The sequence below is a fragment of the Podarcis bocagei genome, assembly GCF_964188305.1.
Source record: "Podarcis bocagei genome assembly, chromosome: 4".
Lineage (NCBI taxonomy): Eukaryota > Metazoa > Chordata > Lepidosauria > Squamata > Lacertidae > Podarcis > Podarcis bocagei.
The window spans coordinates 29,405,951-29,425,835 of record NC_138128.1 but is presented as its reverse complement, the minus strand read 5'-3'; the positions used below and the strand labels follow the sequence as shown (position 1 = coordinate 29,425,835).

Sequence of the window (19,885 nt, the reverse complement as noted above, 5' to 3'; positions counted from 1 at the left end):
ATTATGTCCTAGTTCAGCAATTTTACAATAGAAATTCCCATGACCTTTCCTTTGTACACTTATGCCCCCCAGAGCAAAGCTGTTAGGCAGTTGTGTCTAACTAAATAACTACTGATGCAACTTGAAGACTGCATGGAAGAGACCAAAAAGGAAATTAAGTTCCATCCTACATTCTCCTACAGAGTGACTTGCTCGGCTTTCTGTATCGCTACCCCTTTTGGATTCAAGCTAATTCCTACAAACCATAGTTTAACTTTAAATTCGGACCTAAATCTTGCCCTTGCTGGAATGGTTTGCTTTTCCAGGGAGAGAAATGGTTTACATGGTGAGTACATTTGTGGATTTCTGTTAAGGGAATATCTGTCCTTTACTAATGCTATATAATTGTGCAGCAATTGGCTGGATATATAGATTGCAAATGTAAGGAATCTGCTCTTAAGGCAACCTCTGCAGTCAGTAAATTTGCTAGTTATTCCCAGGCTTGGCTTACCATAATTTTCATTAATTACAAAGTTTAAAGGGGTGAGGGGTCCATATATGCATCTTTATGCAGCATATTGCTACTGAACTTGTAAAGCAATGTGGATAGGGGAAGAATAAAATTCAGGTTAAAAGTTATGTAATGTGCCATTGCTTGAAATAGCTGTGGGCCTCTTCTGTGCATACAGCAGATGCATTTTGACAAACACAAATGCAATCGTAGCTAAAGCAGAACAAAATCCACTCTGAAGCCTCTCCAGCTACTGGAGGTTTTAGAGGCCCATGAGCCCACCTCACCCTATTTATCACAGCTTTTGCATTTGTCCTATTTATAAGGGGGACTAACAAGCAGCAGCTTTACACAGTATCAACTTGTTGAAGTCACACACAGAAGAGTGGCTAAACAGTCCTTTCCTCCCTCCCCTTCTCTCACTCAGCTATGGGAAATACCACTTGCGTGAGTGATTAATTGAACTGAGATAGATTAGTTGAGCTAAAAGCCAGACCTGACTTTTAGTGCAACTAATTTAACAGTTAAAAAAACACTGTATTTGTCTTCCTAGCCAGAAGGTAGCTCTTCACTACTCCAGTATGGATGCTTCCAGATTTAGTACAGGGGAGATGCAGGGATTACTTTTCCAGACACAATGATAAACTCATTGACGAAAGAACATTCATGCAGCAGGGGAGTGTGGCTGGAGATGCAGATGCCAAGGAATGCTTTTTATCTAAGAAATCAGCTGAAACTATTCCATGATTCTCAGGAGCTGGCCACTGTCATTTATACTTGACACACTACCAGGTTCAACTACCAGAGTGCATTCTACAGAATGCTACCTATTCTAAGGCTAGTGTTGCTTATTTTCTGAGAACAATGTACATGCTGTGCTTCTCACAGGCCCGTTAGCTTTAGTGTCCAATACGAAGTGTATTTAAAAACACTTACCCAATCTTTACTTTAAAAAGCTCAATGTAGCTACCACCAAAAGTTCCAGTTACTGCCTTCTTGTTTTATCATTGCTGTATCTGCCAAACCTAGACTCTTTGGGAGGAGAGGCAAGATACAAATCAAATTATTAACAGTAATTATAAAGCCCCAAACCAGCAAGGGCTGGTATATCTTGGATAACAGCATTGCCCTTACAAACCTGCTCTCTCCTTGAGATGTGAAGGTGAGGATATGCTTAGAAGGGCTGGTCATTTATAAAATGAAGTCCTTTAGAGAACACAGCAGGATGTGCTCTCTCTTGACAAGCCTATTTGGGGAACAGCCATATTGGGGATCCCCCCTTGCACCATTTGTGTGCCTTCTGCCTGCTAGGAAAAATAATTCTAGAAGGCACTAAATAGAGAGCAGGGGAATATAAGTATGGAGGTGGGAATATAAGTATGGAAGCTCCAGGGGTATGCCAGGCGAACAGGAGAGCTCTGGATCCTGTGGATGCAAAATATTCCCTACTTCCTTTCCTCCCGATAATTACTGAAGCACTGAAGGATGGATGATAGGGATGGACCTCACTCTGCAAAGAGGTAAAGACCGTTAAGACTGCCCATAATTACTTTCCTATTGCTGCCTGTACTTGATAGTACAACTTACAGTAACTTGTAATCTGTTTTTTGCTCTGCCTACAGATTATTCAGCTTTCAGGTATAATATTCTGTATTTCTACTCTTGAACATTGGAAAGGGAACTGCATGTGTTTATATTATCCCTGCCCTATAATTTAATGGCTACATCATAACATTAACAATTTCTCCCATGTAAACCTTTCTGCTGTCAGTGATTGGATGAAAGGTGCCATTTAGCAGGGCAAAGAATTTCAATAAATGGGAAAGAGAGGTGTAGAAAGAACACTAGTGTAACTATGGCTAAGCTCGAGGATGTGAAATGAATTTTTTTCTAGGTGTAATCCATAACTACAAACTTCTTAGATTTCTTGCTTCTCTGCAAATACTTTGACGCTGTAGCTGCAGTTGCTGAATTCATACTTGTATCTGCGCATTTACTGCAGTATAATCTGAAACTACATGTATCTTCACACCATGAATTAATGAATCATAGAATCATAGAGTTGGAAGAGACCACAAGGGCCATCGAGTCCAACCCCCTGCCAAGCAGGAAACACCATCAGAGCACTCCTGACATATGGTTGTCAAGCCTCTGCTTAAAGACCTCCAAAGTAGGAGACTCCACCACACTACTTGGCAGCAAATTCCACTGTCGAACAGCTCTTACTGTCAGGAAGTTCTTCCTAATGTTTAGGTGGAATCTTCTTTCTTGTAGTTTGGATCCATTGCTCCGTGTCCGCTTCTCTGGAGCAGCAGAAAACAACCTTTCTCCCTCCTCTATGTGACATCCTTTTATATATTTGAACATGGCTATCATATCACCCCTTAACCTCCTCTTCTCCAGGCTAAACATGCCCAGCTCCCTTAACCGTTCCTCATAAGGCATCGTTTCCAGGCCTTTGACCATTTTGGTTGCCCTCTTCTGGACACGTTCCAGTTTGTCAGTGTCCTTCTTGAATTGTGGTGTCCAGAACTGGACACAGTACTCCAGGTGAGGTCTGACCAGAGCAGAATACAGTGGCACTATTACTTCCCTTGATCTAGATGCTATACTCCTATTGATGAGGCCCAGAATTGCATTGGCTTTTTTAGCTGCCGCGTCACACTGTTGGCTCATGTCAAGTTTGTGGTCAACCAAGACTCCTAGATCCTTTTCACATGTACTGCTCTCAAGCCAGGTGTCACCCATCTTGTATTTGTGCCTCTCATTTTTTTTGCCCAAGTGCAATACTTTACATTTCTCCCTGTTAAAATTCATTTTGTTTGTTTTTGCCCAGTTCTCTAATCTGTCAAGGTCATTTTGAAGTGTGATCCTGTCCTCTGGGGTGTTAGCCACCCCTCCCAGTTTGGTGTCATCTGCAAATTTGATCAGGATGCCCTTGAGTCCATCATCCAAGTCGTTGATAAAGATGTTAAATAAGACCGGGCCCAAGACAGAACCCTGTGGCACCCGACTAGTCACTCTTCTCCAGGATGAAGAGGAACCATTGATGAGCACCCTTTGGGTTCGGTCAGTCAGCCAGTTACAAATCCACTGAGTGGTAGCATAGTCAAGACCGCATTTTACCAGCTTCTTTACAAGAATATCATGGGGCGCCTTGTCAAATGCCTTACTGAAATCAAGGTAGGCTATATCGACTGAGTTCCCTTCATCTACCAGGCTTGTAATTCTGTCAAAAAACGAGATCAGGTTAGTCTGACAGGACTTATTTTTCAGAAATCCATGCTGACTATTGGTGATCACAGCATTCCTTTCTAGGTGCTCACAGACTGTTTTCTTAATGATCTGCTCCAGAATCTTCCCTGGTATTGATGTCAGACTGACTGGGCGGTAATTATTTGGGTCCTCTCTTTCCCCCTTTTTGAAAATAGGGACAACATTTGCCCTCCTCCAGTCTGCCGGGACTTCGCCTGTTCTCCAGGAATTCTCAAAGATGACTGCCAGTGGTTCTGAGATCACATCTGCCAGTTCTTTTAATACTCTTGGATGCAGTTCATCTGGCCCTGGAGACTTGAATACATCTAAACTAGCCAAGTATTCTTGTACTATCTCCTTAGTTATTCTGGGCTGTGTTTCCTTTGCTGAATCATTTGCTCCAAATTCTTCAGGTCGGGCATTGTTTTCTTTATCGGAGAAGACTGAGGCAAAGAAGGCATTGAGGAGTTCAGCCCTTTCTGTGTCCCCTGTTTGCATTTCACCATCTTCTCTGAGTGACCCCACTGTTTCTTTGTTCTTCCTTTTGCTACGAACATACCCATAAAAGCCTTTTTTGTTGCTTTTAACCTCTCTAGCAAGCCTGAGTTCATTCTGTGCTTTAGCTTTTCTGACTTTGTGTCTACACGTGCTGGCTATTTGTTTGAATTCCTCTTTGGTGGTTTCCCCCCTTTTCCATTTTTTGTACACATCCTTTTTTAATCTTAACTCAGTTAAAAGTTCTTTAGATAGCCACCCTGGCTTCTTTAGGCACCTTCCATGTTTCCGTCTCATTGGTATTGCCTGACGTTGTGCTTTTACTATCTCCCTCTTAACAAACTCCCAGCCATCATGAACTCCCTTTCCTTTTAGTATTACTGTCCATGGGATCTCATCCAGCACTTCCCTAAGTTTTATGAAGTCGGCTTTCTTAAAGTCAAGAAATTGAGTCCTAGTATGCTTGGCTGCTCCTTTCCGCTGTATAGTAAACTTCAGAAGAGCATGATCACTCGCGCCTAATGATCCTTCCACTTCTACCCCACTAACCAGGTCATCAACATTGGTTAGGACCAGATCTAAAATGGCTGTTCCTCTTGTTGCTTCTCCCACTTTCTGGACAATGAAGTTGTCTGCAAGGCCAGTGAGGAATCTGTTTGACCTTATGCTCTTGGCTGAGTTTGACATCCAACAAATATCCGGGTAATTGAAGTCCCCCATTACTACTATCTCCCTTCCTTTTGCATGCTTGGCCATCTGTTCCAGGAAGGCATCATCTATGTCCTCCGTTTGGCTTGGGGATCTATAGTAAACTCCCACAATGAGGTCTCTGTTATTCTTCTCTTCCTTAATTTTGACCCAAATGCTCTCAATTTGGCTTTGAGGTTCTAAATCTTGGATCTCTGACATATAACGCCACTCCTCCTCCTTTCTTGTCTGGTCTGTTTCTCCGAAATAGATTGTATCCCTCCATTATTACATTCCAATCGTGGGACTTATCCCACCAGGTTTCAGTGATGCCTATTATGTCATATTTAGTTTGCTGTACCAAGAGCTCAAGCTCATCTTGTTTATTTCCCATGCTTTGCGCATTAGTGTACAGACATTGAAGTCCATTAATCATTCCCCCATGTCTCTTATTTAAGGATTTTTTCCTCCCACCACTAGGTCTGCGTGCTGTTTGCTCCATTTGGTCTATGACATTTGGATGATCATCTTCATCAATTGATAGACTCCTACCTTCAGGAGCACTGTCTCCCTCCCCCACATTAGTCAGTTTAAAGCCCTCCTGATGAGGTTTCTGAGATTTTTGGCAAAAACATTTCTCCCAACCGTTGTGAGGTGCAGCCCATCGCTTGCCAGAAGTCCATCTTCAAGAAACTGCAGTCCGTGATCTAAGAATCCAAACCGTTTCTGTTTACACCATTTGCGAAGCCAGCTGTTCACTTCCACTATTTTTCCCTCTCTCCCTGGGCCACGTCGTTCAACTGGGAGGACAGATGAGATGACAATTTGTGCATTTAATTGCTTCAATTTCCTGCCCAGAGCCTCGTAGTCTCCTTTGATCTTCTGGAGGCTATTGCTTGCAGTGTCATTGGTTCCCACATGAACCAAGAGGAAGGGGTATTTGTCAGTGGGTTTTATGATTCCTTGCAGTCGTTCAGTTACATCTTGGATCTTAGCCCCGGGGAGACAGCACACTTCCCGAGACATCTTGTCAGGCCCACAGATCACTGCTTCTGTTCCCCTCAGTAGGGAATCCCCTATCACCACTACACGCCTCCTCTTAGGTTTGGTCGGGGTTCTTCCATGAGCTGTCCATTCCAAGGTCGCCTGCACATTCCCTGAGGACTGACTTTGCTGCTCGTCTTCATATACCTGATCGACTGAAATGAGGGAGAGATCCTCAGATGGAGTCTGCTCTTCGTCTTCCATGCTAGGGGAGAGGACCTCAAAGCGATTGTGTATTTCTAAACAATCAGAACGAACCCTGGGCCTCCTACTTCTTTGAGTCACGTTTCTCCATATATCTGGCTCCTGTGTTGATGAACTAGCCTCCTTCTCAGGGGAGTCCCCTGTCTCCTCCTTGGTGGAGACGGTGTGCTCTGTTGCTTCCAAGAAGAGTTCCAGATCTCTAATTCTTTGGAGCGTAGCTACACGTTCCTCCAGTTGCTGGACTTTGTCTTTTAAGAGGGCAATCAACATGCAATTGCTGCAGGTAAAGCTGCCTGCAACCTTTGGCAAGATGGCAAACATTGCGCAGGAACCGCAGGCGACTGCAGCTGTTCCCTCCCCCTCCATATTGAGAACGTCGTTGGGGTGGCTACAGCGGTCCTCCATCATAAAAAGCGTGAAGACAGGACAAATAACTCCCCCCACAAAAAAGCCTAGGTCTCCCCCAACAAACGTTTGAGACTAGCGCCCCAAATCAAAAAGATGGATCAAACTGCGGCGCGCCGCTGCCCTGCCACCTCTGATAAGCTCCTCCCACAGCTAATCCCCTTCCTCAACAGAAACCCTGCCCCCTCTGACCTTTACACAGGGAAAACAGCTAATCAGCCACAAAGAAACACACACACACAAGAAAACCCTTTTTGCTCCTTCTTCAACTGCTGCCCTGCTACCTCTGGTGTAACTGAACCCTGCAGCTTGAAAGGTTTGTCTGATACAGCAAACCCCCCTCCCAAAAAAAAACCAAGTCTTGGAGCCCAGTATTTGTGATAGAAGCTTTTCTGGATTAGAGCCTACTCCACCAGGGCATTCAGTGTTATCCTCACATGGAGAAGAAAGTATAGTCTCAACTCAGGACTAAATAACCAAATGTAATGATCAATTCTAGTTCAGCAATTCATAGTGGTCTTCTTTAGGGCTGGACGATATATATATATAGAGAGAGAGAGAGAGAGAGAGCGCGCGCACGCGCGCGCGAGAGAGAGCAGTTTCATAATTTTTGACCTGGCAATATATTGCAAATCATGATGTGTGTGTTTAGGAAAGTTTTTAATGTTTGATGTTTTTCGTGTTTTTAATACAGTGGTACCTTGGGTTACAGACGCTTCAGGTTACAGACCCAGAAATAGTACCTCGGGTTAAGAACTTAACTTTAGGATGAGAACAGAAATGGGGGAGGCCCCATTAGCTAAAGTGGTGCTTCAGGTTAAGAACAGTTTCAGGTTAAGAGCAGACCTCCAAAACGAATTAAGTTCTTAACCCGAGGTACCACTGTATTCTATTGGGAGCCACCCAGAGTGGCTGGGGAAACCCAGCCAGATGGGCAGGGTATAAATAATAAATTATTATTATTACGCATGATGCAGCAATCATGATGTAGGGGGAAACATGAAGACAGTCAATGCCTCCCTAGTCTTCTTTGAAGTTTATTTGCTAATGTTGCTGCCTTAAGTCATTATTTATGTCTAGGACACTGAAATGTTCCCGAGCAGTTTCTAGAGATTACATGTTTTGGTCAGATTTCAATTGCCTCTAGGTCACTCTGCTGCTAACTGTTCTCTAACAAAGGAACTTCAAAGGGAGACTGCAGCATAAAACTGCTGCACTAGCTCTTATCAGTAAGTTGCATTTGTTTTGCCCTAAAATGACACAATGGTTTCTCCTCCACAAAGGCTATTAGTTAACACCTGTTCATGGTTTTTATCATTGCTCACCATGTTTATACTGTGTACATTTAAGCTTTATAAGTAGCTGACAGTACCTTTTGCAGATCATGGTATATAGTTCTTCTCTGTCCTCATCCGTTAAGTGAGCATAACCTTTCATGGGTACAATTGAATCAGTTCTAGTCCAGAATATTTTAGGTGCATTTGTAACTGGCTGACTCATCATTTGTGGGGAAAAGTAAGTGTCACAAGGTTCTGTCCTGGGCCCGTTGTTGTTCAACATCTTTATAAACAAATTGGATGAAGGCATTAGGGGGGTGGTCATAAAATCTGCAGATGACCCCAAACTCTGAGAGGTAACCAATGCTGCTGAAGATAGAACCTGGATTCAATATGACCTTAATAGTTTGAAGAACTGGGCCCAAACTAATAAAATTTCAATAGTGACAAATTTAGGAAGAACCAGCTGCACAATATAAGATGGGGGACACTAGGCTTGCCAGTAGTGCATGTGAAAAGATTAGGGGGGAAGACCACAAGCTTCAGATGAGTCAAGTCTTATGAGGAATGCTTGAAGGAGTTAGGCATGTTTAGCCTGGCAAAGAAGAGATATGATAGCCATTTTCAAATATCTCAAGGGCTGCCACATGGAGGATGGAGCAACCTTGTTTTCTCTGGAGAGTAGGACCCAAACCAATGGCTTCAAGTTACAAGAAAGGAGATTCAGACTAAACATCAGCAAGAACTTTCTGACATTAAGAGCTGTTCAACATTGGAACAGACTCCCATGAGAGGTGGTGGACTCTCCTTCCTTGGAGGTTTTTAAGCAGAGGTTGGATGACCACCTGTCATGTATGATCTAGTTGAGATTCCTGCATTGCAAGGTGTTGGATTAGATGGTCCTCAGGGTCCCACCCAATTCTACAATTCACTGTTTCTATGATAAATTTGTTTGTTTTACAGATATCACAGAATGCCCCCCCCCCCAGCATCTTTACATCGCATTGCATCTGAAGAGGATTATAGGCTCCTATTGAGAGGGATGCACCTTGGACTATACAAAGCACTATCACAGGCTAAGCAAAATTGTCCTCTGCTTCTGGTTCATACTCTTTCTTAGGGGTGGGGGATTCTTTTCAGCCTGAGGGTCACATTTCCTCATGGGCAATCTTCCAGGAGTTGCAAACCAGTGGCAGGCAGGACCACGTGCAAATATGGGCAGAGCACTGAATTGACTCTAGGCATGCAATGTTTCTGCATGTTGTCTTCCATCCAAGAAAAAAGCACCATCACAATTTAAGGATACTTCCTAGCTAGGCAAAAGCTCTCATGGTGGGACTGGGGAAGTTTTAAGGGCAGCATTTACGTCCACCCCCCCCCCCAAAAAACCAACAACTGTATCTTGATCTGTAAACACCCTGGGATTTCCCCGTCAGATTATTCAATGCAACTGCACCACACTCTTACTTTGGGCATCTCTTTCTCTTTGCCATCCATCCTGTGCTATACAAAGAACTACATAGTATGCATGTAGCATCACAGAAACCCTTTTTCAGGTCTCATTTTTAATGTGAACGCAGGCTTTACTTTATCTGGGATTACTTCATTATTGTGTATGCGTCAAACCCTGCTGCCGCTGTGCCCCCCCCCCAGCCGCCCCTCATATTTTAAGTAAACCTCTAATTAGCACCTCACTGAATGAAGGGATGAGTAGAACAAACATAATACTTACATTCAGGCATCTTTCATCCATGAGAGAAGCCAGGCCAGCAGTAAAAAGAAAAATGAAGCTCTGCTTCTTCTCTTAGGGCACTGCCATATTTTGCAGCTTGGATCACAAAGTCCAATATTATAATGACTCATCACTCCTGTAAACTTCAGAATTAAAGCAGCTGTATGAAGCAGAAGAAAAATAAAATGTCCTCTCTCCAGTCATCTGTCTCGCAATGATATGACTTTAGTAGGTCAACAATTTTTCTCAGCACAAAGCAAATAACTTTTCTTCCCAAAATACACACCACTACTGAATTGCTCTTCTCTGTGCTGTTTGGGCGCTGCAGCTTCCACGCTTGTTCTTTGAGATCCCTACTCTATAACCTGATCTGGTATCATCAGTAATGTTAACAATGGAGGCCTGTCTTGAATGATCCAATTCTCTTACACAGCCACCAACAGTTACCATTATTTGCTTACCACTGTTTCCATGTATCCATGGATTCAAACTACAAGAAAGAAGATTCCACCTAAACATTAGGAAGACCTTCCTGACAGTAAGAGCTGTTCGACAGTGGAATTTGCTGCCAAGGAGTGTGGTGGAGTCTCCTTCTTTGGAGGTCTTTAAGCAGAGGCTTGACAACCATATGTCAGGAGTGCTCTGATGGTGTTTCCTGCTTGGCAGGGGGTTGGACTCGATGGCCCTTGTGGTCTCTTCCAACTCTATGATTCTATGATTCTAAGCTTCTCTTAAGAATTCTCCCTACTTTCTTTCCCTTTATTTTGTATAACTGAAAAAAAGCTTTTAAATAGTTGTTTAAAACATTCCTCCTGCCTGTTTCTCATGTGCTACCACTGGCTGGTGGCTGACATCTTTAAACATTTTTCTGCTGTAGTCTCTCTTTCTCCCTCTGCTGACAGAACTGGACCAGAGTCTAAAGGCAGGGCCCTAGACTATTGCTGGACTTAACTCCCATCATTCCTTGACCATTGGCCGTGCTTTTTCAAGAGAAGGGGAATGGAAATTATACTCATCTGGCCAGCTGAAAGTTCCCTACCCTAGGGTAATCCTAACATTTCCTCCCATCAGCTGGATCCTCCTTCAAAATAAAAAGTAGGAATTCAGAGCTTCAAAAGCCCACGAAAAAGCACAATGAACTTGTTTGATTTTTTTAAAAAAAGGTAAAAGGAGTGAAAGTTGTATGCATCCATAAAAGCAACAGATTTTTCTTGTAGTGAAAATTTAACTTGCAATTTTGGCAGTGACCACAATAATAAATCCCTCTCTCTCAAAACAGTCATTTTAACTTCTTAATTAGGGTATACTTGAGTAATTGTAGAGTATGAGAAGCCAAAGCTATACCTGCAGGTTGGGACACTGCTCCCTGGCATCGAGGTTTAAAACAAGTCTTAAACTGGTACAGATTTCAGAATGTTCCAGGAAGAACACACCTTTTCTGTAACTGATTCTTGATCCATGTAATTATCTTGCCCATGCCAGAGGCTGTGATAACTGTTCTAACTTGCCTCTGCCTGTGGCACTAAGTAGTGTAGTTTTAAAATCAGTGAGGAGATATTTCAAAAGCACAAATGGTTAATTAAATAAAGCTAAATCTTCTGAGTCATTTCCTGTACCTTCTCATTCCTGGTTTATAGCTGTCCTTGCCCCCTCACTTTCACCTAAATGGAACAATGGGACAGCCATTTTATAATACTCACATTTCAGGTTGGGAATAGAATTAGCAATATGCACAAATAAGAAGGGTTCTTAAACCAGAACTTGATAATAGTATGTCACGGCAATGTATTCTTTGCCATTCTCCAGGACAGGGCTGGGGAAACCTTGGCTCACCAGATGCTGCTGAACTTCAACTGGCTTCATCTGTGATCTTTGGCCTTGCTGTCCGAGACTGATGAGGACTGGAGTGCAACAGGTTTCCCAGCCCTGCTGTAGGACCAGAAAGGTCCACTGTGGGTTCACAGGGGCTACAATTCAGGGAGCAGAAATGCACTTAGAAGTTGACTGTTGCTATATAGAGTCATCCATAAAGTTGCCATGAACTAGTAGAAAGGATTTGATAGTAATGGGGCATATCTAGATCATTACATACAAAATTCAGAAAGATGTGGAATGGCAAAGAGCAGACTTTTTCCTGACTTGGAAACACTTTGTTTTTGAACTGCATGGCTGTGCAATTCAAACAGGGATCTCCCCAGTCCCATTCCGACATCTTAAGCACTTTATCACATTGACTCTACTTTTGAGTGAACCTGAATGAGATTGAACTGTTCACTTTCTTTGGATGACAGAGTGTTATGCCTGTTCAGATATTACTACAGAAACAGCAGCAGGTTTTTTATAGGTCCAACAGAAGAGAACAAAAGAATAAAGAAGCATTTCAGAAAGTCTCATATTGAGAGCGAAAGAAGAGTAGTCCATGAAACCAACAAACCTGGGTAGAAAGAGGTGAGGCAAATTAATATTACATACAAATCTCAGTGGTAATAGGCAAAAAGATTTCTTTGACACACAAAATCATGTCACCAAAAAATAACACAGGGTCCAATACCCTGTACAGAACATGCCCTGAGGAATAACCTACACATATCACACGATGTAGGTAGTTGAACAAACACCCCTGCATTTTTAAATTAACATGTCCTCCCCCTACACTGGATTCCTACAATGCTTACAAAGAGAACATTGTTTGAATCCGACCCTTTATCCTACATGTAGGGTTGAAGCAGAGTTTAATGAACAATAAGCATACACAATTATTTCTTTGCTGCTTTTGACTTTGTACTTTTCCGCTGATTTACTGTGAATGACAAAACCAATCCCCAGTCAAATTGCAAAATTAAACTCCTTCTAACCAGAAGTGCGGCTAAAGATGAACATGCTGCAGTGTATTTATCTCTACTACTTTGAAGGCCACAAAGAGCACAGTGTATCTGGACAAATACTATACATAAACAGGGTTTCATATTAGTCTTCCAAGGGCCAGAGTTTCAAGCTTCATTCCATCAACAGAAACCCTCCATCCCACCCTCTGGTACATCCTACCTGCCATTCAGCCAAGGTCAACAACTATTCCTTCAGGTGTTCAGCTACATAAAGTCAACTTGTGGCCACACTAGCAGGCCAGACTCTTCCCACTGTGGACAATCCTGGTCAAAGAACCCTATAGAACAATTTAATTTCTCATAATTGCAATAGAATTAAAAATGTCAGTGTAACATGAAAATACTATGTTATTTATGGCGAGAGTGTATATTTATTTGCAGCTGGGATCAGGACTAGGACATGGTGGGTGAGGGTTAACCTTCGGGGGGGAAAACCCCGCCAGAGCTACTGATTGTCCTCCAATTGGGTCAATGAGAACAAATAGCACCCTATCCAGAACCACTATTGAAATCCAGCTGTCAGAATTAGTGACTGAAGGCCAATTTTAAGAACTGGGTGCCTTTACAGAAAATGCTTGCCCCAATTCACTCCATAGTAACAGTTACCACTAATAAGCAGCTTTAGGGGTATGTTTTTCAAAAAGTGTTATTGAGCCATAGCTCACCATCAACACGACACTGGGACCAGAGACTGGTACAATCCTGAAGTAGTCTCATATATGAGTCACACAAGGAACAGATACTCTACCCTAGGAATAACCAACATGCTGGACGCCAGTTCCTATCGCCTCTGATCACTGGGCAAGCTGCTTAAGGCTGATGTGAGCAGAAGTTCAACAACATCTTGAAAGCACCATCTTGGCTAACCCTGCTCTAGCCTTTCTCCAAGAACTACTCTGTTTTCTTGACTGTGACACAGAAGATAGGCACTTGCCTCCAAAACACAAAAGTTGGCTGGGTTTTATTGCTTTGCATATCACTTTCCTGATGAGGCAATTTGCTACAATAGCACATGGAAACACTGCTGAAAAGTTTCTCCTTAGGCAAAATGAGAAGGTAAGCTTGCGTTATCAGATTTCTTAGCACTCCCAACAAAGGAGTCAACTTTAGAGAACTACACCTTCCTAATCAAGTAGTGAGAAAGGAAAAAAGAAGAGATGAATATAGAGGCAAAGGTTAAAAAATGCTGCCAGTTAAATACATTTTAGCATATGATGCAAACTGTTCCATGCAGTGTGTTGTACTTAACCTTGGAGTTCTAAATGTTCCTGAACTTAGACACACAAGCGATTTCTGCACAGTACACTTGAGGCAGCACTGTAAGGCTCTTAAATGAATTAGTTTTATACTATTTACTAAAAGTACCTATTGGTGTAGTCACATGCAATCTCTGTAAGACTTGCTTTCCAAGTAAACATCATTAAGAACCTAGAAAATGCTTTCCCCAGTATTTGAATTGCCAGCAATACACACAATATCGTTAAGAACTAAGAAGATCAGCTGGATGTTGTGCTAGACTCCAGTCCAGAAGAACCTACTAAGTGTTGAAATTAGTTATGCTTTCTATTTATTTTGAAAACATCAGTTCAACCTGACCCTGTTTCCCCTGCAGTTTACTCTGTAAGATGTATTTTCTGAAATGGAGAACACATGCTATGAACACTAACCTTTGACAGCTTTCCTCTGCCGCAGTGTTTGCTTAAAAACAAGAGCAACCCCAGTTGTCTTTAAATTATTTTATTCTGTTCTACAGTTTAGCTTTACTTCTCAGGTCACAAACAGCAGGATATTATTTTTCTTCAAAGTATGCATGCTTTTCATTTCAATCAGATGCAAATACTTGCACTCTTCTGCACAATCCTTACTTGTAGCACTTTAATAAAATACAAGATCACTTGAAATATGCAGAAATAGATTCTTATATAAAATTTCCATAAAAAAATAATGGTGTTTTTTTATAAAGTATGTGATATACTACAAGGTAACATTTTTCTATTAGATCAGACATATTACATTGCTAGTAGCAACAGTCTTAAAGTGTAAGTGTTTCTTTGCGTCTGCCTTCTTTCTCTTAAGACATACACAAGACTACCACATTTTTCACACTTTAGTCACACAAACTATATATTATGCGGTAGTAAAAAAACAAACACAAGCAGAAAAACCCAGCCTCTCTACAAAATAGCATAAAACAGATTTTAAAATATCTGGTAGCTAAGTCATGGAACATTACATCTTCTGCAAGTTCATTTACAAACTACAGACTAAAGTTGCTGCAATGTGCTGGGGTTGATTTAAATATTTGGATCACTACACAAAGGCGACTTGAGACACAGCTGTTCTGTGTGTACAACATTGCCACATGAATCATTACCATCATCTGACAAGTTTCTCTGCTGCTGGCATATAGATGTGGTGAGAAATAAATAGGCCTTTAGATCATTTGGAGAAAACAGACTATCAAGGTTTTGGTAAAGACAAGAATGCTTTCAGACCATCATAAATTCTTTTAGGAGGACATAGTCAGAAGTTCTCTGGTGGAATAAAATGGTTGTACTTTTCAGATCCTAATCTTTAACCAGTTTTGCTCAGGTGTGCACACCAGACATTTATTGATGTGTACAACACTATGCAGTTCATAAAAAATGGTAGGAAGAAACTTAACATTGTGCCAGGCTTAATTCATATGGGTAGCATCAAACCAACCATACTCAGAATAGACTCCCTGAAATACCACTACTCCAAATATGATTTGGCTATTTTATTTTCACCTGTGTTAGTGACAGTGGGTTTGCATGATGCAAATTCCTGTTTTAATTAAGACATTTTTGTCAAAGAAACATATATTTCCCACTAACACAAAACATATAAACATTGCATATAAAAATTGCATTGTGGTTCCAGTTTAAAAGCATTAAGGATCTTTCATATTTACTTATACTTTCTGTACGTACCCACATAGCAAAATCTGACAACTACAACAAAGGCAGGGAATAACTTGCGAACATCCATATTGCTTTAATTGATTTTCCTGTATTTGTTGTTTTCAAAGAAGTCTGAACTTTCCCCAACCATTCAACCATTTCCCTCCAAAACTGGTTCTGAAGGATAACAATCAAAGTGCTCCGTAATATTCATGCCATATGGTCAGCCTCTTTGGTTACTGTGAATTTTCTCTTTTCCCCCTTCTCCCAATTCAGATTGCCAGTTTAATCTGATGAAATCTCAAGGGTTCACTCTAGTCCTATGAATGCAGCACTTGGCATGAAGGAATCATAAAAGGCACTGCAGAACCCCATCTTTTCCCATCTGCTGTTAATGTGGAATAAGAAGCTTGTCCACTCCTTGCATATCACTGTCCCATCCATCTGCCCCCATCTTCTTGGTCAAGAAACATTAATCTCTCATTCCCTGTAACACCCTACCTAGCATGGTGGTCATGCACACACACTAAGTGAGGAAGAGCAGGAGAACAGTGTTCTGTTATGCTGTGTGAGGAACACGCTTCATGAAAGTGCTGTTATTTGCAGAACTGGGTTGAGCTCTAATGACACAAAAGCTTCCCATGGACTCTGATGAACAAATGCAGGCAGAGTTTTGTGTAGCTCCAATTTCATAAAAGTGTGTGCGCATCTGTGGGGTAAATTTCAGAATATGGTTCTGGGGTACAAAATTCAGCTTTGCAAAAATCTCACCAAAACACACACAAAACAGCAAGTTTGCAGCCCTTTTACTTATGCTGACATGCTTGAAAGCTGTGGATAAATGCCTGCTTGAATCTTGGGGACCAAGAGTTCCAGTGGCTGAGGCAGGGCCATAGTGCCCTTCCTAACTTTGTGCCTCTCTCTAACAAAACCAGAATAAATTAGAGGCAGAACAGTAAATCATTTCAAATACGAACAAGAGAAATAATGAAATGAAACTCTCTCTGGCACAGAATTTGAACTGTCTCTGTACATATGTAAGGGAAACGTCCTCTTGAACCACATAATCTGCCATCCTATTTTCAGGTAACCATTCACTTCAAGATGTATTGCCTTAAAATGGAGATGGGGAAGTTGTGATCCTCCACTATAGCAGGTGTTGGAATACAACTCTTATCAGTCCTAGCCAGCATAGCTAACTGTCAGGGGTAGTTCAACAACAGCTGGAGGGCCAAATTTTTCCCGCGCTTCCCCCTTAAATATGTTTAATGTCTAAGACCTAAAACTGCTTATAAGTAATTGTGCTGGTTATAGGCCATATTATGCACCTAAGACATGGCCATAAGTCCATGCATCCATACAAATCTACTTTGGAATAGATTCATAAATATATGCATGCAATGTGGCGATACCAGGTTTGTGTGTGTGTGTGTTGTTTAGTGGAGTGGAAGGAAGGAGATTTGCTGCAAGGCTGAAATGATCAAGGTAGAACAGCAGCTTTATAAACATGGGTCTGCAATTTTTTGTAATGCAGGGATTTGGGGGTGTGATTTAAAAGGCCAAAGGAGCATGCAGGTAAGCTTCTCACAAGACCTTCTTCCTGTCCTCAACTTGTTCCCTCAAGTGCCTTTCTCCCAACCAGTTTACTTCTGGTACTAAAAGCCAACTGGGATAAAAGACCTGGAAAGATAAGCTACTAAGTAGAGTTTATCCCCCAATCCTTGTGTTTGCAGTGAATGGATGGACCCACATTAAAAAGACATGCATCTCCTACCATGAGAAAGTTAGAGTGAAGGTGAAAATGACTGTTTTTATTCTACCACATCTCCATGTTTTCGTTCAGAGATTGAGCACCTCCCTCCTCATTTGGTCAGCAATTCTGACAAAGGATTGTGTCAGAATTTGAGTTCTATTCAGAGCACTAGGCCTGGAACATAGTGAAATCCTACATTCAATATATGTGAAAGACTGCCTAATGGTTTGCCAAATCACAAACAGTAAGCAATTTTAAAAATTGGAACACGCTTCTGCTACCTTCCAGATGGCAATGTAGCCCTAAAGACTAAAAATGGAGCTTTTCTTTTGGATGTTAATAGTCATATGCAAAAAAATCAGTCTGGGGTGAAAAAACCTAGTATATACCTTCTCTAAAACATTATTTATAATTTCCCCAAAATTAGATCATAGTACTTTCAGCTGAAGCTGCCTCATTTAACACACACACAAAATCAAAGTAAAAAGCCTCTTTAGATTACTGTATTCATATATTCACATCCATTGTTACACTTGAAGATACCAGTTTCTTATTTCCCTATCAGCACTGTATGATCTGCAGCAAAGATTATGGCTTCATAGATTATTTTAAAACCTGAGATCAAAATAGTTTCTTCAAAAAAATTCATTTTTTAGTTCTCTAAAGAGAGCTGTATTTTATTTAAATAATTTATAATATTTCATTGGTCTAGTAGACATTTAGAAAGCAAGTTTATTATGACTTCAGAACACACTTGTCAACTAAAATTGCTTGGATTTCATAGGACTGTAATTTAAGATTCTATGTGGGAAAGCTATGCTATAACCTTCCTTTATCCATTAAAAAGTGTGAGGGAACGTCACATATCATTTAAAATCTTAGTATTTTGTACTGTCACCTTTTAAAAATTTAAAAATTCCTTCAATACAGTTTCTTCATTTCTAAATTAAAACAGCAGCTGCACAGAGTGTGCTGTGAGCATTGTCTCACTGCTTAATGGACAGTAGAAGGGGAAAATGTTAACCTGATGAAATACTAAATCTGGAATAGTTAAAACAGAGGATTTCAAGCTGAAAACACATGTCTCTTTGTGAATGTATACCACTTCTTCACACAGCTATTCAACCAGAATAAAACTTCAATAGCTTCCCTATCACATAGTCTTATGAGGCACGGTGGTTTTAAATATTTGTGTTCTTCTGTAGAAAAAAAAAAGACAATTGGGCAGAGGAGTTAATTAGCATCTTATGTGATGTAAGGGAAAAGCAGGCAACTGATGATGATATAAAAAGAAAAATTGTGCATTGTCCACTCTGACCTTTCTGAAAGGTGTTTTTTCCCCTAATAGTGAAGGGGAAAGTACTGCGAGCCAATTCAATTATTCGGTATATGGGCCCAGAAGGGGAGATGTGGAGTTGCACACTAACCATGTGCCTTTCAAAGCTTATTGGGAAAGGACATCCCACTCTTACCTGTCACAAACGTTAATGAGGGTCCTCAAGTTGCCTGGCAGATTACAGAGGAGTCCACCATGGATCCAGGCGGCCCCTATGCAACCAGGCTACCAGGACCACTTCCAACTTCTTTCTGGCAGTGAGGACTACAAACACAAATACATAAAACACAGGAGCTGACCCTCCACGCATACAGAAGAGGAACAACCCATGCATGAGAAGTGGCCTAGGTAAATGAATGTCCCGACAGGAAGTGCAGGCGGTCTGTCACTGTAGTGCTGTTTAAGTATGGCATTAACATGTTGCAGGGAGAAGAAATCCATTCTGCCTCTGTGGATGAGATTTGGGTACCAATGAAAGAGAACACTGTCACACCAGAGGTCATTTGCTTGTTTGAAGGGCTCCACATTCTCTCTGATGTGCATAGGTATGAGCACTGAGTCATCCTCTCTTCTTGTTCTGTAGTAGTACAATGTACTGTGCCTTGTTATAAGCAGCTTCCTGTCTCTGACACCTTTCCAAAATTTCAACAAAATTGCACAGGGTAAAGAGGCAAAACGTGGAAGAAAACTATGTAAAGAGAGTTAAGCGCACAAGAGGGGTATTTCAAATGACTAGTGTGCCTTTATTCTGGTGAAGAAGAGTCATCTTCATCCTCATCCTCGTCATTGAAGGAACAGGGGGTTTCACCACGTGACTCTGAGTAGTGTGATGTTGCACTGCTGGACTGTTGGCTGCTGGGAGCCAGCAGCTGGCCTGTTGCTAAGGCCACTTCAGAATCTAGACACAACCCTGGATTTCCACTATTAAAGAAGCAAAAAAATCTGCTTGAGAGAAATGCCTCCTATTTAACAACTTGATACTTAAAAGTGCATTCCACTAAGCTGTAATGTTGTAGGTTTGGTTAACACATGCAGGTATGCATCTCAACATTAGAATCAATCTCAGTGTTGCATGTGTGATTAAGACATTATGGATTTTTTTAGTTTCTACAGACAGAACTTTCAAACAGAATACTAGTATGCTAAACTTAATCTAATGTTATGCCATTGTTATTCTTGTTGCCAGCAGGCCTTGCTGCAATCTGAAGTCTTCAGCATATAGAGGGCCTCATATGAACACACGCTACCTCCTCCCAAATTCTGGAATAATACTCTCCTCACCAGATGCATACTTAGTGTTGCATTGGCCAAGATCCCTCCCACTCCTTCAGGTCTGTTTACCATGCAGCCTGATAAAGAGTTCTAGAGAATTAAAAAGCTTGTGCACTGTTTTGTGGT

The 19,885-nt window shown here is 41.4% G+C and overlaps 1 protein-coding gene and 1 long non-coding RNA gene across 7 annotated transcripts in view; both read right to left on the bottom strand.

The window, feature by feature from the left end:
* Nucleotides 1-171: 171 nt before the first annotated feature.
* LOC308585183 lies at nt 172-14,064 on the bottom strand. The gene is made up of 4 exons (XR_014007126.1): nt 11,206-14,064; nt 9,590-9,749; nt 7,953-8,223; nt 172-2,000 (listed from the first exon to the last, which is right to left on the bottom strand). It is a non-coding gene; the product is annotated as an uncharacterized lncRNA (long non-coding RNA).
* A 131-nt stretch (nt 14,065-14,195) lies between these two features.
* Nucleotides 14,196-19,885, bottom strand: part of TFDP2 (transcription factor Dp-2) — a 39,229-nt gene continuing 33,539 nt past the window's right edge. For all 6 annotated transcript variants that reach the window (XM_081190538.1, XM_081190540.1, XM_081190543.1 and 3 more), the window contains one exon: nt 14,196-19,408. In XM_081190538.1, the coding sequence (XP_081046664.1) occupies nt 19,231-19,408 (178 nt within the window). In that variant the 3' untranslated portion in view covers nt 14,196-19,230. The remainder of the gene's footprint in view (nt 19,409-19,885) is intronic.